The following is a 19559-nucleotide window of genomic DNA, read 5'->3' as shown; positions in this document are numbered from 1 at the left end:
TAATGCCATCAAGGCATTATCCCAAAGACATGAATTCTCAAAGCAGGCCATAGGAAATTTGAACCAGCCAAAAAGACTAATATGAAACTAATACTTCACAGCAGCCCCATGGGTTGACTATATCTTGGTCTAGAATGACATTAGAATCAAGGTATCAATTCCGAGAACAAAACATCTATCACGCATATCATAAAAAGGACAAAAGCAGATGAAACTTTAACAGGCCAACTTCACATGCAACGCGATCATTCCAGGATTATTCTGCTTATGGATAAACAAATTAAAGATTAATTGAATGTTGCTGATGAGGAGCTTACGTCAAGAGACGAGATTGAAAATCTGAAGGATGCTTATCAATGACTTTAATTACTGTCAACGAGGGAATGTTTGAGTGCCTTATTTTTGCGTTTTTAACCTTTACAGAAAATCGGAAAAGATATTTGGCCACGAAAATTTAAATTTATGAGAGTATATTGGCCAACACCTTTGTCTTGACCAACGCACCGCTTCATGAAGTATTCATGATAAGATCAATGGCCAGACATATCCTCGGGCTTCAAAGGCCACTCCACTTATCTTGCTATTGACAGAATATAGCAACTGGGCCAACTGGGATTTGCGAAAGGTGTGGGATGAAATGAAACCAAAATCTTGGACTTTCAATGACATAAGATATTATGTTTCCGAGAGTGAGCACAAGAAAGGACAGCTTACTATCCAAAGAAATCCAAAGAAATACTGATATTCTCAGAAGGGTTTGTGAAAATACTCGTATGCATGTCTAACCAGCAGCTGAAATTCACTTAGACATATTCACAGACATTTCATAAGGTTGAAATCAGAGTACTACACATGATTGGCGAGATAACGAGTGCTGAATGCACCAAATAACCCCATGGAAGATTTCCAGCAACGGGCTGCAGCCACATGGCGCCACACGCCACATCATAACAAGTTAGTGACCAGCACAAATCTCACTTGTCGACAACTGTGATTACTTTGCTATCAACCTGATTAGAGGCAATTGCTGACAAATTGAATCATGTCGTAAAAGATTAGCTAGTTTACACGGTTTCCAAGACAACCAATCGAGTCGCGAAATGTTGAGGGTTATGGGTACAAAGGGGTTAATGAGCCAGTAAATACCATATGAGACGCTGGGATTGTAGTATCGAATCTGGGTAAAGGTCAACAAAGCTTAGTTACAACATCAAGGGATGAACATACTCAAGACCTTTAAGAACAATCTCTGAAAACAACAAAGTTTAGAACAGGACGAACTGAACAATCAACCCAAAAGATTCCTCTACCTCCTCTCAACACGATCCAGCAATGCCAGATGAAATCTCTCAAGGAGCAGACCATTTGACATTTATCAAAAAGAATCCTTGTACTTAGTGAAAGTGTCCACAACGAAATCGCACGAGTCATATCGCATAATCGCATAAAAGGACAAACATTTTTTGGAAAAAATCATATGTTGCGTGGGATGGTTTCAAAGGAGAAGTAAGAGACTGAGTAGGATGAAGGAATTTCTCAGCATTTCAGACCAATGAGTGGTGATAAACTGCTTTGGCCATCAGTAATGGCCGGGAAAGGTTATAACATACATGTATTGGGTGGTCCAGAAAAAATATATGTATACAGCTATATAATAATACCAAATCATTAACTGGAACTTATTTTTGAGCAATTTTTTTTAATTTGCACTATATTACGACATGAATATGAGATATTAATTCGCAACACACCTCATCTTAATCATAGTTCCTTGATGTACCTTCATCTCCATCGTCATCGAGACAGGTCACCGCATATGTGATCGGAATCAGGCTGATGAATATCCGATATTTGTACTTATAACTAAGCTGGCTTGAGAGTTTGTGGCCTCAAACCCATCCACCACTTCACCGCAATTATTTGACTGACTTCTCATATTTTCCTCTTCAGCCATACCCAGATTGTGTGCATTGCTTATGGGTCAAACAGTGCTGCTAATAGTAAAATTATGGGATCAAGCATCGAAGCTGAGAAAAATATTGAAGTTCTGTGATATAAGAAGGGAATGGATAATTTACCACAATCAGACAACGCACAATATCACTTCTTACATGAAGCAATTACGGGGATCAATCCATCACATATCAGATTTTCAATCGTGTGATTAGAACATTTAATCGCCATGATGAAACCGGCGAATATTGACTGTTATTACATTGACCATTTCCTCCAGTTATTGATTTCATCGCCAACAAATGATTGTTATGTCCAGACCTGTCACGCATCAATGTGCAGACAGTCGCAATAAAAGAAATCGCATTAAAACATTATCAGGTTGTGACGTCTAAGGCTGATCGGGTGAAAATCCGGCAGATATATCTTATTGAAAAGGAAATGAGATATGGAATTGTATTGAGCTGTAGAAGGTCTTGCAGACTAAGGGACATCAAAGTTGGAGAGAGTGAAATATGAGAAACAACAGGTCACCACTGTGGATCTTATTACCAATAAGATACTTGAAGTATGCAGTTCAAACGGTAAACCCAACAGATGGTGAACCAGTGGCCATCCCAAAATCTCAATTTAATGATTAACTAACTCTCCATAGTGTTTACCAAAGCGAAACTGAATCGATCTATCCACGGCTATGGTACACCTCGACCATGCTCCATCTTCATCAATCATTGTGGCTAAACTTCATTTACACCAGCGGCACGCCGTGAGTTTAATGCTTGAAATACCTGCCAGGGCATTGCGAATACAAATTCAGCTATTGATGAATTCAATCGCCAGGGACGGTAATCATTCTGATTACAAATGTGTTCTTTTCCGTTTGGTGTCAGCAATGTAGATGGATGTGGTCTCCGAGGTAATAGGTAATGGCTCATCCGTAGTAGTGTCATCACCGTTTTATACCCCTTTAAATATACAGTTTTGTACAATGGTGTGTGTTAATGTACTTCTAACAACATGTCAACATGTACCAACATGATAACATGCTTTCTAAAAACTGGGCCCAGGATGTTTGTAGCACACATAATTCCCTCATATCCATGGTTACAGCATACTGGAAGGCATACTTCTTTGCTACTATCAACTATTCTTTCCTACTATTGTAATGTTCAGGTACCCCAAAAGGATTCTTTAGTACCAAAACTGCTTACTTTATATGTTGCTGCAGAAGCTTACATTAGATTAAACAGTCTGTTTTCCTCGGGTATAGACTAGAAGATTATCAAAACACACATTTTCAAAATTTGTTAAAGACCACCACCACACTGCCAAAATGTGCAAAATGCTATCAAATCTGACTCATTCGAAATAAAATTGATAAGTTTACATCAAAACCCAGAGAAAAAAACTATAACAAATTGATATGGCAAACATTTGTAGATGCCAGCTGTACTCTGGTCTGAATTCTTGTCGGCGGGTACAGATCAGGTCCAAGTACATACACACCATAAAACCAAACAAAATTGAGACAATTTCGTCCCTGTACTAAGGATTTCTTAAGTACACTGACTGACAGGCTTAGAAGATGATTATAATTGGGATTTAACTGAGATTATCTGGCACATATTCTTATAAAATATAACCAAAACATTTCCACCTTGTTTTCTGACCTTGACTGCTCTATAACAAGAAGAGCAAGCTAATTGACTTCTTCTTTTATAGCAATCTGATGAGCCACAATCGTGAATTTCACTTTAGCTGATGAGTTTCATAAGGTCACAAGTGGTATATCTTGATATATGACTGACTACAAAACCAAACCCAGCAAGGAATCTGACACTGGTGACAAACATAGCAATGATAGATAAAATCTCACCGAGATTTCCAAAAGAACTGACTTCCGTTGTGGCCATCACCATAAAAAAGCACCGATTTGGGGAAAAGGCGAAGTTGGTTAAAAAGAGACACTTTTTTTCTTTTTGACATTGGTAGGGTTAAAGCTTGGGGGACTTTCTTAAGGGATCAGGCCTATAGCCTACTATACTCTCCTAATAACTATGCAACAGTATCAATGCCACCAGCAACTGGAAGCATTGTAAACAATGAGAGATTTTTCTAAGATATATCTCACTTTCACTTTTGCCTAAGTTAGCAATCACCACCACATTGACAACACTGAGCACTATTAGTATCTTACCCGAGCCATTGCTATCCGGGCAACTACTATTCTTCGCTACCTCGATGGGGGTGGCGATGGACGTCATCCTGAGTATTGGCCGATGTCCGCGATGGAAAAATCCCGTACAGAGGTTAGTAACTATCTAAATTCCATGCTGACTATATTTCCGGTGGGGACACATTAGTAAGAATCACACCATTAAGGCCAATGTGAAGATTTTTCTCCAACATAGAATCAATGGGAATGCCTCCGGTAGCGGCAAAACACGGAACTGCTGGAGTGAATATGACTCCAAGCTAACAGCTGCCAATTAAGAAAGACTCCGAAGAAACCATGTACTAGATGCCTTATGTTGCTGTACCCAGACACACCCATGAAAATGGAAATAACGAATCGAACGCTATATGACGCTCATCCATCGGTTGCCATATATTTTGCTCGAGCGCGCCAAAGCAAGGCCATGAGAACTAGTCAATAATGGTATTATGCTTCGAACGGACGTATGATGGATATCTCACATTGATTATCAGTTGTGTTACGTAGATATATCATAATCAACAAGCTTTATGATGCTTTAATGAGAAAAGGCCAGGAAATGTCACAGTCATCAGGTGAATGTTTTAAAGGCCAGTGCTGTGTGTCAAAATTAGAAATTTGTAAATAAATTTGAAAATTTTCAACTGCGTTAGTACATACCGAATATCAAGTTCAACAATGCTGTTGTGTAGACATATATAGGACTATTCTAAATACCAAGTTTCAGCAACTTTGCATGCATGATAACTGCACTACAGCATTGTGTATAAGTGCATTTCTATTTTCCTGACTCTTTAGTAAATACGAACGGTGTACCCCTTTAAGGGAAGCGTTTAGGAAGTAGGATGCAAAATCAATAGGCTTAACATCTACCATAAACCTGCAAATATATGTGAGACTTTCATTTTCGCATTTTTTACACTTACAGATGATTATGATAGTAAAAGGCCGTCAAAAAGATAATCTAATTGATATACTGTTACATGGTTGCCATAGGGATATATTAAAAGTAGGCAACAGTTGCAACTTAACCAAATCACGAAATAAAATGTCCAACAATATTGCCGGGTTTACAGTATTTTTGGATACAATATATGATAGGTGCATGGATAACATTTTTTAGCAGGTTCAGGGAAAAATATCCTGAAGACAAAAAGATATGAGACAATCTATCCTTTTCATTTCGTGTGACATTTCTACTTAATTTTTAATTAGCAGAAAAAACCTTACCGATATTTTTTCACCAGGTGATTTTTTTCTTGATAGCACCGTTAATAAAATAAATTTTTGTCATAAAATCTTTTTTCATCATTTATTTTTGGATACTGTATAAGTAGAAAGCGCTCAATGGTCATAAATGATATCTCATTTGCCTCTCTCATGTCTCTCAAACCTATGGGGAAAAGTTCATGAGAAAAACCAATCCTGAAGAAAGAAAACATTCAATGAGATACCCATTTCTACATTTCGTGACAAATCGTCAGATTCTGTCAGATTACACCAGATCCGTCAGATATGAAATTGAGGGCTTGTCAGAATTTATCCACCAGGTGATATATTTGCTATACTGGAAAAACACTTTTTTATTATTTGCTCATAATCAATATGAGGCACATTGATTTTTAGAGAATGAATGCGGTGAAACATGTAAGGTAATTTTTTTAAGATGACAGATCATTTGCTTGGATGGTTAACAACGTTTCATCACTCCTTTGTCTCAGTGTTTCTAAAAAAGGTACAAAAGTTGTTCAAGATTGTTACAAGATAATCAATACTTTTATTTTAAGAGGCGATGTATATTCATGTGGTATTATGGTTTGTTTGAGTCTCCAGGAAATTACGCCCTTGGGGATACTGCATGCAAATGCCATTAGTTTAGGAATGGATACTTGACTTGAGGTATTGGTTGTCTCACCTAACACCACAAGAGTGGAGATGAACTAACAGCTCCACCCGATACAACCAATATCGACAGTAAGGTGTCAATTTCCATTCCAAAACATCTCAAACTTAAAATTGAAATAGGACTTTTAATACTGTTATATCTAACTTCGTCCATATTTTGTACCAAGCCTAACAGTGGTTTCAACACCAACCACTGGCAAAGACAGACGGGCCCAATCACATTCACAGAAACCTTGGCGGATTTTTTAAAAACGCGACAACAAAACCTTGTTTGTGAGCTGCAGAAGAAAATCGATCCTGTACGTAGGTCTATTTTCAGACACGGCATGGATGCAGCGAAACATGAAATTCTATTATTCTTTAAATGGGAAGAATGGGGATGGGGATATTATCCTTTTTGCCAATTGTTCTCATTCCACCAGATGGAAAAACATCACTGTTCAGCATTCTGATTGCAATGTGTCCTGTCTGAGCATTTGGCGAAATATGAAATGTAATTACCTATAAACGATTCGAAGGCATAGATGTGGAAACGGTTTTTTGGGCATTGCTTTGATACTGGTACTGCATCACAATCAATTATACATAGTTCAGACATCAGCACAAGCTAGGTATCTGCAGTGGAGTATTAGAGGCATAGGCCAGATGAATACTTCCTTTAACACACTGCTGGTATCGGTTCATACACAGGAGGGCATGGTGGTGCAGTTGAAGAGCATGGCTGATGTGTGATTGAAACGTCATGGGTTCGAGGCTTGGCTAAAGACATTCTGTACTCTGCATGTCTTTCAACTAGCCCATCCATGAAATGGCCAAGTGTAGTCAAATATGTGCACTACTTGGTTTCTTCAGAAGAGTTTCTTGATAAGGCTGGGAAAGGAACGTAAAGCTCTTCAAGAAAATAAAATATAAAAATCAAGAGTGTAAAGTACCCACCAAAAGAACTTACCGTTCATTTTTTTTCCATTTCCGGAGAACCTTGCTCTCTAGGACATCCTTTGGACGGACAAATCATGGAGAGGTGACCTGATTACTGAGGTCAAATTGAACAGAAATGCCCAATCAGGGACCAACCCATGACCTCCTGATTAGAAACCTATTGCTCTAACCACAATGCCACACTGGTCTCCCAAAACCCATCCCAAGTAAAGGACTCAAACACAAACAAAATGATGGCATTGTTTATCTGCGAGTACCCTCACATTTTATTAGTAATTAGATCATTGTCTCATGACTGACATCAGCCACTAACAAAATTGAGAAATTGGATTTAAAATCGATGTTTGCTCATTCACAGATTTGCATCAGTTTAAAGATCGATCTAAACCCTGACTGCTCTCGCTCACAGAATTTGATAGAAGCTTTGAAATGGAAGTAAGGGAATCAATTAGTTAATGGGATGATAAATCGTTTCAATCAGATACACAGTGAGAATTTTCACCCTTGCCTCAACTGAGAAATCTGCTAAAACTGAAGAAATTCAAACAAGTCATCTACATGACCTTACGTTCAAGCTAAACTGAAATGGCTACCGTATATTTTCACTCTAACCAGATAGAAAAAGGAGCACTGTTTCTATAGGATATACATTGTGCTTACTTGCCAATTTGAGTTGGAATGGATGCCTCAAGCTTTAATGGAGAATCTCTGAAGATCAATCATAGGATATTTTTAAATATATAGATTGTTTTTACTTTACTTTTAATGAAATGTTTATTTTCCAAAAAGAATATTACTGAGCACAAAAACAGTTGAAGTAATTCGTAATAAAATTCGCATATGTTTTCTAACTCGGTGTTAGAAATTAGCCAATGTTTTAAAGTACGTTTGTTTAGCACTTGATATATTTTTCCAATTTTTTTTATTAGTTAGAACAATTCTAATTAGACAAAATAATTAGAAGTAGTTAGACATGTCTCCACTAGAGGGCTTTTCTCTTCCATCACAGAAGGTTAATCCGTTCCCGCTTCAACACTAATGATATTTTCCACCCCTCACCTCACATAGACATGAAAAATCCATGATTACCAGATTGTAAGACGCGTGTATATAATTGATTTTCGTGGCCGCAATTTTTTTCCTCTTTTTGCCAATAATTGGACAGCCGGCGAGGCAATCTCATGCGTCGAAGATGTATGGACCAGGTCCAAGACTCGGTGACCAAAAGAGGCTACATTTTAATTAAATTTAAAGGGGACGATATGATCACCACCCTTTTATAATTAATCAGTAAAAATAATTATTTTAGAGTAATTTTTTACTTCTCTGGTAGTTCCTTTTGCACCGACTGTGAAATTAGTAGTTTTAACCATCAAGTAATTCCTAACCATTTTGATGGTTATTTTTAATTTTTTTAGCTGGGACAACTAATAAATGGTAAGTTTCACTTCTATTTTTACTAATTTCATGGTTGGTGCAATTGGAACTACCAGATTAGTTGTTTTTACTGATAGATTTCAAGAATGCAAGGGCCCACCTTTGTATAGGAAATCACTAGTACATTATCATACATTCTTTCTTGCAAGTTGGATACTCTGCTCGAAAAGGTTTGGGTTTGCAAAAATTTCTCTTGACGAGATATGTGACAAAGGTCAAAGTTTGAAACCTCACATGGTTACCTTGCCAACCATATATGACACATTTTAGCCTTATGACGGAAAATCGAAAAACAGCTGAGTATTGGAGTTTTTATAGTCGGCACCTGATACGCAAAAGAATTGTCTGAGCCATGTAATGAGAGCCAAAATGCCAGGTACCAGAAAGAGGGGTAATATCAGCCTCCCTCTTTGAGGAGGTAAGCCTTGCAAGCTCAGGCTGGCTTCATCATACTTCAAAGACAGGTTCTCCAAGCAAATATATGAGGACATACTGAATACTGCGAAATATTTGCCAGCATTTAATTCTTTGGCGAAATCACCATCAAACGCAGACTTAATGATTATGCATGCATTAACCAATAAATTTCGACAGCAAATGCGATTAGTCTATCGCTAATTGAAAATAAGCAAATTTGTAGACATGTAGACAATTTCACGGTATTACCATATTTCATAACCAGTCATGTAGACAATTTCATGTGGCAAACACTAAGTAAGAAAACTCTAAACAGTATGGCACATGCAGACAAAAGGCCCAATCATCAAATGTATAAACCTGACTTCAACTGCTGCCATCACGCTATCAAAAGTAAAACTGGTCTTGATAGCCATTGAGAACTGTGCAATCTGCTCTCAAACCAAATCAAGAATACGTCCCCGGTGACCATGGCGACGGTAATACAATCGGACGTCATGGGAGAGATCAATCAAAATCCATATTCAATCAATCAGAACAATCATAAGTAACATCAATAGATACTGACTGAACGAGATTCTGATGTTGACCCAATAGAATGATCGGGATATGCGACTTACTTTCGGTTATTAAGTTCATTGAGAGCGGAAAGCACTAGACTTAGCTGAATAAGGATTTGTTTATTTTATTTGGGTTATACTGTAGACCACCTTGTTATTTTTGCCTCTCTAAAAGATGGAATGCATTCACGCAACAAAATTTGATGCTTGGCCTTAGTGGGTATCTGGTTAATACTCAAATTCCCTGCCTTTCATTATAATACCATCTGAGGCCATCAGCCACAAAGCTTCCAATCTATTGTCAAAAACAGACAGTAATATTAGGACTATTGATACAGAATCAGATCTACCGGCTGCAACATCATAAACCTCCTTCAACGAATGCACTAATTCTTGTCAACCTTTCTTCATTACTTGAATCAGTTAGTTCTGTTACAAGGAACTCTCATCGTCGCATTAATCCCGAGACCTTTTCCTCCTTTGTCTCCTAACTCCCCAAACAAGATCGGGTCCTGTTTCATAGCAAATTATCTTTTGAGGCTGTCTACAGGGAGCAATATTACCCCTCCTTTACCTCATTGATTTTCAGGTAAGGGAATTTCGCAGGAGGAGTACAATGCCCCTTCATCATTTCCCCAAGCCTCAGTCGATATCAATGCAATTGACGCATAGAGTCAATATTATGGAATTCCCAGATGCAAGTTTCTGAATGGAACCCTATTGTCCATACATTCCGCAAGCTGAACTGATTGACATGTGCCAGAGCTTTGAACACGACATGAGAAGGTACATTTTTGTGGGCAGTGACCCTGTAAGAGTTGGTCAAGTAATTAAAGAAAGTACAAAACAGTTCCGTATCCCAATATCTTGAGATAGACCCAACTTTTCTAATCATCTATACCCAGAATAATTAGTTTCATTAACAAAAATAAGACTTCAAGTTAAACAGATACCATCGCAGATACTGAACCGATCAAAATTATATCAGATTATTTTTAGCTTCATTCACAGTTGCGATGATCCAAGATGTGAACAGTAGAGACACCAAGTGGAGAGTGAAACAATTTAAACTTCTGATCGAGAGAAAGGTCTTCCGCCAATAGATCAACAACAGCTGAATAGCATTTCTGCTACACTTTTTACGACACAGGTGAAGAGGGGAGGGCAGGCAAGGCTCATAATTGTTTGATGCCATATTATGAGAAGAATTTTTCATCTCTCTCAGAAGGTCCTCTGACTGGTCGTGAAACACATTTGGATGATGCCAGAAGTTTGAAAAATTAAGCAGGGAAATGGCTGACCACCTCCTTAGAAGAAAACTTTTCATCCTCTTACGGCAAGGCAATTTTGAGATGATCTCAAACTTTCAGGGACTTGTCAGTCAAGGCTTTCTCATTTGGTTCTGCTCATAATCACTGGCTTAGCTAGTCATTTCATATACTTTTTCTTCATGGTATTTTTCTCATCTGATGAGAACTTATTAGTACAGGTCTTTCATCCCTCTGCTCATATTTCAACAAAGAATGGATGCGGATGCATCACATGACCTCATCTGGGCAAAAGATTACAGTTCTATCCAGAATTAATCCTCACATATTTCACAAGCGAGGAACATAGCGACCTTTTCATCATTTCACATTCTCGGTAAGAGAAAATGACATGAGGCTACTTCAAAAGCAACTGAGAGGTTTAGCACCCATCGGACTTCCACTCCGACTTCATCTCGAAGGCTGAACTACAGTCATCAACACCAGTGACATATTCGATTTAATTTAAATGAAGAACCTTTTGCCATTGAAATATTCCACCTGCATTTTGGCGATAACATTTTACTCCTAATCCTAATGAGACCTGTGCATACTGTAATTACATTGGGACAATATACAAGGGATAAACACTGCAACAGGTCTACACACTATAGAGGGGGGATACAATGTGATAATTCAGTTTTCACGGAATTGAGAGATGCAACTGAAATGTACTCTCAATTGAGGGATGTGACTGAAGTGTACAATTGAGGGATTTGACTGAAATGTAGCCTACTTACAATTGAGGGATGTGGCAGAATTGTACTTACAATTGAGGGATATGACTGAAATGTACTTACAATTGAGGGATGTGACTGAAATGTACTTACAATTGACCTTCATGGTGACTTGAGGTCCTGTCAAGTTAGATGACATGAATGCAGCTTGTTAGTAAGAGAGAGAAACATCATGTTAGACATTCATGCGGTCAGAAGAGAAAAAAGACAGAAGGTTATCGATGCATAAGAAGACACAGAACAGTGACGGATTGACTTTTAACCATCATTGAACAATAGGGCAGGACTAACTCTCTAGGCAGACTAAAATTTCTTTCACACTAACCATATACATATGAATGCCTTACTTGCTTCTTGCAAACACAATAAGTCAGGCATCAATCACTCAAGGAAGTTTTCAAAGCAACAATTACCCTTGATCAACATGATATCAAGTCAACAATTACCCTTAATAAACATGATATCAAGACAATGAAGTGCAATTACAACAAAAGGATATATGATAGCGAAATCAATTAGCACTGGTTAGCACAGTAGTTAATACCTCATAGTTCGGCTAGGAAAAATCTGTTGAGATGACATGAAGTTCTGCCATACTGCAGGTCAGCAAAAATGTTACTGTGGATGTCAGAACACATTTAATACCGGGGATGTGGATGTAAAATGTATGCATTATCATCTCAGGGCTTGATTATCCCACTTGTCCGCTTGCCCAGGACAACCAATTTATCAAGTTACTTCGGTAAAGAAGTTGCCCTTTGAACAAAGTAAAAATTATTGAATTTTATTTAAAACCTATTGCAGGGTACTTGTCCTATTGTAACACGGGCAACCAGTATAGACATCTTGGAGGACTTGCTCTTCTGGCAATGATGCAACCTCATCATTTTAATCAAATTAAAGGGCCAAAAAGAGTGTTTATTCGGAGGTCACTTTGCCATCTAGTCATTTCAATGGGCATCGAGGGGCCGTCCACTCAACTATCTACAAGATGGACGAGACTAAACCTAATGGAGGGGGGGTGGACTGGAGAATTTCGAAATTTGAAGGGGTTAAACGATGATTCATTTACACATAACATACTGTACTATTTTCCTATTTAGCGACCTCTTACAATATTCAGCGTATATGTTATCACTGAACTGGTGGGTCTAAATAAATGGTCTAATTACGGCAAGTAGGCCTAAATGACACAGAGTGATGTAGAATTGATCTGGGACGTGAATGTCAAGCACACTATTGACAGACAGTCAGCACTCAAAACAAAGCCGTCTAGATCTTTTCCTATTTTAGAACTATAAAGCAACAGCTCTTAAGGAAGGCCCAAGAAAATTCTTTGCCTAAACAGTTACGAAAAAAATTTTGAGCATGTTGAAGACATCACATTATCTATACCATAAACACAAGAAGAACTTGTTGAACAGGTACCGTTTCATATCTGTTGCATAAACTATAACGTTTGGGGGTGGGGGAGGGGGTCATTAAGTCAAGGCAATAATTACTCAATCCATTTTTTTTCAATGAAGATTGCTTCGAAAGTAACAAGACAACCACTTTTCTTGCATTTCTATAATTTTTCCCTTTATTTGCAGTCAATAAAGATAAATACATAATATACCTGAAGGGCAATGAATTAATAAATCGCTCTTTGGTAACAAAAGTATTAACGTGCTCTCATGTAATGTTCCTAAAAAAGTATAATTTCATGTTTATAATCATTCCTCATCACACAAGGTCCACCAATGAGGGTCCATTTGCATTCACTGGTTTGTTTAATACTGGTTATCTCGAAATAGCTGAGCAACACACTGGTAATTTGCAAATGTAACACCAACAGAAGGTATTGGATGCAAAAAAAGGCACCTAACCGAATGCAAAAGTGGTCAATGCAATAAATTCTGCATTAGCGAAATCGCGGAGGAAAAAAAAATACTTCGGTTTGAATCACTGACGGTGACCTTCTGTACCAGGCGAAACGCATGACTGGTCTGCGCCTAGCTAACAAACATTCTCAAAACTTTCTATTCATGGACTGCTGAAGCCCATAAAATCGTTAAGGATGGTTGAACAACTAAGGACAGTGCACAGTTGTCCCGAGTTGTCTCATGGACATGCACGGACAGACAATTCCCACTTGATCTGTCTGGTTAGTTCTGATAATAAGCACTTTCGACAGGGCAGGTTTCTTATGATATGATCTCAAATGGTATGTGGTTCACTGACTGTCATCTTATAAAATAGCACGTTGGGATGGTGCTGGTCACGAGAACTACTGTCTGGTGTCATGCACATCTGAGATTGAATAATTCGGAAGAAGAATAATAACCATTATCAATGATTACTACACGTGACTTGTTTATTCTTGTTATATCTCAGGACTCGAGATATAGCTTGCATTGATGTTTACCTGTCAGAAGATAAGGCGGTCGATCACATTGGCTTTCGTTGAACATCACTATCCACCGAATTCTAACAAATCAGAATATTTGATTTGGAAAGGCGGCAATTAAGCTGGGTGGAAAATTGTGGACACACTTATCAGCTGTATTGCAGGTCCGAGTTATCATGGTCTCAGTGGTCACTTGTCTTGTGTTTAGGGCGTGTCTTGTCTCAGTGGTCACTTGTCTTGTGTTTTGGGTGTGATGGTCATGTTCGTTTCAACCCCTATTCAGGACATTATGCCAATTGTAAGAAACATGACATAGGGCCTACTGATTTCAAAGGGCCTAGGCATTAAAGGGCCAGCAACTTGGAAGTGACACATCCTTTATTAAGAATTGTCTTTTCCAATTGATTCAATTACAAATGACATATCATTCAACAAACAACATTTGCAACTTTCAAATCCTAATCTCGTTTAGTTGAAATATCTAGGGCAAGTTTTACACACATACCTCAAAAGAAAAATGTCCATCTGGAACTAAAAAGACGTGACCTGCATTATCATAAACACCTACTAGTACTACTAGCTTTTCATGATAATTTGAATATAGCTTTGTGCACCGTGTTCAGGCGTCTTATGGTGTGTTCACACTGGATGCGAATTGAAACCGAATTCCGTAGAGCGCTCTCCGGAATACGAATTGATTAATCCAGTTTCAGAACGGTCGCGTCACACTGGCCCGAATACCCATTCAAATTGGTTTAAAACGCGCCACACTCAATGCATACTAACGACGCGCCATCTATTATTATTATCATTATTATCTATTAACCTCCCATATGGGAGAATAAAATTTACGAGTACAAAACATATAAGTATATACATGTTATATCACAGTATCACACAGTCATTATTAACAAGTTAAAATCGCGTAAGGTGCTTGACCATTTCCATCTCCCGGCCATGCCTATTGCCAAAGTTCGGGTCAAAGAGGAGTGTCCTCAGCGAGTCAACACCACCGTCACTATTAGCGGAGAATCCCGGCCTCGCCCTCGAAAACGAGGCCAAAACCGGGGAAACCCCCGCCGCGACGATGTTGCTGACCAGCGTACCTTTGACCAACGAACCGGCGGCAACATACCTTGCCAGGAAATGGAAATGCAAGTCACGTGCAAGGGAGTTGATTTTTCCCTATTCTATGGCATAACGAAAAACGATTTGAGTTAATGAGATCATTTAAATACATCAGTTAACTAGTCCGGAGCACTAGTTCCCGCGGTCAAAGGTCACTTTCCATGCGCCGGGCGCATGCGCAGTGCGATCGAAAACCTCAATTCATATCAAGCGCGTCACACTTGAAATCTCAATACGGTTTCGTTGATTCGGATTAGCTGATTCGCATTCAATTCGGTTTAAGAACCGTGTTGGTTAAAGCGGATTGAGATCGGTATGAACCGAATTGAGTGTGACGCCCCAATACGTATCAACGTTTTAATTCGAATTCAATTCGTGTTAAAACCCCAGTGTGACCACGGCATTAGAAACAAAAGTTACTTACAGAAGGTCCCTGTCCCATCATTGCGATAGATTGCCATGGCGATTGCAAACGCACATCCAGGGATAAAACAAAATCCAAAATTAGGAAATCGCACCTAGGATGTCATCCTTATAGTTCTAGGGCTCACGCAGAAAAAGCCATTGCAAAGTGCTGTGAAGTCTTTGGACAAGTGGCCCCTTAGACAGATAATATCATGAATACAAATGCTTTAAATAGGCCTAGAATTTACCCTTTCTCGGAAAGTAATGATTTATAGGGGAATTGGATTATTTCACATAATGTAATTAGGAAAATCCAGTGCGATTGATTAACAACACCCAAGCCTTGTACTCAATACGAATGTTTTATCAGGCCTACTTGAAAAAAACTGGCAGAACATATATGTTTTAGAAGGACTCCTCTTGGACTTATTTTACACCAAGGCCTCCAGCCAAAGTGCCAGTTAGACAAAAATGCCAAGAAAATTCCTCAACAATTTTTCAAAAATTCAATTTAGTACCAATTTAAGATAAACAATTTGAGGCACCCAACGTGCAGGTGATTGACATGCAAGTGATTGATGCACATCATGGAGCTATTCACCTTTTAAACAGATATCCTCCAAGCATTTTAATCCTTTTATAATCCACTCATGAAAAAAAGGTTTTTTTAATCTACAATATGTTCTATCATTATTTAGTTCATTTATTGTCTCTTTATTTATGTAAAAGATTTAAATCTTAAAATCCACTCAATAAGCACGCCATATATTTGAAATATTTCACCCCCCCCCCCCGCAGAACTTATAGTTCCTGGCATCTGATGAGTAGTAGGGTGTAGAAACCTGTGCGCATATCATGTCATTTTTCCATAATTACCCAACTGCCCTCAGAAGAAATTTGCCGTTCAAACCAATTTTGGAAATCGAAGTCTTCTCTACTTACGCTTGTCTTTCCCAAGGCTGGAATCAATATCACTTTATTTCACTTTGATGTTAAATCAATCTCCTGGTGATTAGACCCTTCTTTTATCAGACAGGTCCCGCGTCGAAATCGAAGTTTCCACTTGAGCGATCCAACCCATCATGCACTCTGATGTCGGGAGAAGACAGGGCCGGGTGAAACTTTGAAATATTTTGAAGTGGCTTATAGACAGCCATGAATTTGCAGCAAGGGAATTCACTATCCCCCCTGACCCTTCACCAGTGGGGAAAATGAGGACATACACTTGAGACGACTGGCAAATTTAGAGTAGATGGCTACTAACCAACAACGAAACACACATTCTTTATTATACTTTCACACAAAAAGTTTCATAGTTCGAATTCTTACCTTATTGTTCTTGTCTTCACATGAGACAACTGAAACAAGAAGAAGAACAAACTTGCAAATTGCATCACCAACAAGTATTCCTCTAAAGACAACATTCGACATAATCTTTTGTAGACGTCATGTTTGGAGGTGATAGCTGTTCGGTGTAGTGAGTAGTACGTCAAAGCTTACAGAATGTAATGAAAGCTCAATCGGCAATAAGTTCAAATGTCATCTTTCATTTTCCAGTTGGAAATGATGCGACCCTGTTTCCAACCGAACAAGATGACAACAAGATGGACAGGACAGTGCAATGTTTGCAGTAATTGTGGTCTATTGACGCCTTTCATGCCTAGCAGGACAATATCGGGGATGACATAGTGTCAGAGATTGTATCGCTTGTGACAGAACCATTCCTCCAAACGTCAGAAGCGCTACAGCTCTTTTGCGCCATTTGCGTCGTTCCTGATATTGGTCCAGCATAGCGCCATGAAAAACATCTCAACCTCATGATATTTGGGACATAAAACAATCTTTAAGCTTATAGCAACTAACTGCACAGGAAAGATAACTATTTCAGGAAACTAGAAATCACATCAAATACTGTATTGATCTTCGGATAGTAAAATATTGTATTGATCATTGGACAGAAAATGATATCCAGTATTTACATGATGTGTTTTTCTGGCAACTGTTTTACTTGAGTCACCTCACCCACACACATGCCTATTTTTTTGTACATTTTCATCATCATACAATCTTTCCTTTGGCGTTGAATCTGGTACTGAGAGTTTTTGTTTTACTTAAAGTAACAATATTTTTTGTGCATTTTCATCAACATAATAAACCTTTTCCTAGGAGCTGAATTTGGCACCGAGTTTGAACTCGAAATTTTAAAAGAACCAGTGCCGATGATATCAAGGGTCATGGTGCCAATTAATGTCAGATTAATTTTTCAGGTAATTTAACATATAAGTGATGACGCGCCTGCCAGGAATCTCACAACAGACCAATGACATATTCCCCAATAGTAAATGTTGTTGGCAAGCAGTATTAAATTGTTAATCTACAGGCCACAAATCAATAAATTGTTATTTCTAAATTATTCGAAAATCAAAAATTAGACCGGTCAATTTAGGAGAAAATTACATACAAACAAATGTTTTTTCGAATTAAGTAAGGATAACAGAAAAAGCAAAACAGTTAACTAAAAGATTGGCATCGTTGACCTAATCTTGTGTCTCTATCAGCTATTTATGGCACCAGACAATGTGATAAAAATTCCCCAGTTGTTATTTCTCACAACAAGGATATTTAAACTCAATCTGTACTTTCCCCCTGAAATTCAAACAAACATTATTGTGGCACATATTGCGAGTGTTATTGCATCTCAATCTGTATTTTGCATGGTGAGATAGGTTAAAGCACGCAGCAAACAAGTGAACTGCAAAAAAATGAAACTCTGTGAAAGTCCATGATTTTTAAAACTTACCTGACAATCTCCATGGCATACATAGTCTTTACCACATCATTTATAACCCTGATAATCAAGGATGACTTTAAGTCAAATGGACTTTTTTTTAAACATTACTATGATACCTTTTGTTTGGAAAGTTGGCCAACAGTAACTCAATAAGAGAGATTTAAATTTGGGCCGCATCAAATTGATAACTCAACAAAAACAATAAACCCTATACAACTATGAACTCTATAAAACTGAACTCTATAAAACTTTAAAATATAAACTCTACTCTATAAAACTGAACTCTATAAAACTTTAAACTATAAACTCTATAAAACTATAAACATTACTGCAACATGCATCTATAGTTCTCGATCCATACAAACTTTGCAAGAAGTACTTACAACGATGAGGAAGAAACAAAGAAAACTCCAAAAATCAAAATATCCCAAAACACACCGGTCCTCGCTTAAGAAATTACATGTTCCGGCGCATCCCCATGGTTCTGGCAGACGCCATCGCTCTTTGAAGACTAGCGGTAGCACGTTAGGACCGCTTAGCGATCACATGATCAATAGCTAAATATCAGGCAAGTGAAAGTACTCACTTATAGATCTGATTGGGTTGGCATATCCCGCAATGCAATGATAAGAGATCCCCAGGGAAATGCCAAGAGTGTTGTATTCCGATGATCCAGATCACTGATAGAAGATCTTATGTCAGAGAGCCAGAAAACTTACAATTCTAAATATGATATTTCATTGTCTTGAGCGATTTCAATGACTTGGTGTTTTTCACAAGGAAAATCATGATTTTACTAAGGTCAGCGCTCATAGAGTTCCCATAAATGAGGTGGGGCTGCAACGTATCTGAAAATGTACATAAACATTCTACGAACTGTTCATGTACATTTTCAGATGCATATCTGCAGAAACCTCCACATAGAAATACTTTAGTTATTGTAATAATCATAACATGAACACATGACAGTATCCAAAGTTGCTCTGGGATTTTTTCTGAAATTGTACACTCTTAGCCAACTAAACAGTGAAAGATCAGCACTGAAAGGGTTAATGCCAAGAGCGTCAACATCATGATAAGTGAGTTGACCATTCATCTTGTCATTCAAAATGGGTAAATAAATTAGATGCATGTTATTCTTATCAAAGATGAATGTCAAGTGTCCTAAAAGAAATGCAGTCATAAAGTTGACAACAAGGTCCAAAGTACAGTAGAACCTCTATATTATCATTATTAAGGACACCCTCCAGACTGACAATTTTTGTCTTTAAAAGAGAGGTGTCCTTATTAGAGAGGTCAGATTGATTAGAAACAACCTATTTGGGACCACAACTAGTGACTTTGATAGAGAAGGTGTCCAAAATAGAAAGGTGTCC

General features: G+C 38.1%; 1 protein-coding gene across 13 annotated transcripts in view; it reads right to left on the bottom strand.

Moving 5' to 3' along the window:
- The window catches only part of LOC135487388 (synaptotagmin-7-like), an 80405-nt gene that overhangs the window by 59059 nt on the left and 1787 nt on the right, over positions 1-19559 (bottom strand). For 3 of the 13 annotated variants that reach the window (XM_064770968.1, XM_064770972.1, XM_064770977.1), the window contains exon 1: positions 4151-4611. In XM_064770968.1, coding sequence (XP_064627038.1) covers positions 4151-4217 — 67 coding nt within the window. In that variant the 5' untranslated portion in view covers positions 4218-4611. Of the gene's footprint in view, positions 1-4150; positions 4613-11563; positions 11618-16721; positions 16751-18566; positions 18735-19559 lie in introns of those variants that run through there. The other 10 variants (XM_064770976.1, XM_064770978.1, XM_064770966.1 and 7 more) reach the window with 9 other exon arrangements.

The sequence above is a fragment of the Lineus longissimus genome, chromosome 5 (assembly GCF_910592395.1).
Source record: "Lineus longissimus chromosome 5, tnLinLong1.2, whole genome shotgun sequence".
Lineage (NCBI taxonomy): Eukaryota > Metazoa > Nemertea > Pilidiophora > Heteronemertea > Lineidae > Lineus > Lineus longissimus.
Note: the sequence above shows the minus strand (reverse complement) of the source record. Positions and strands in the feature narration are given on the sequence as shown.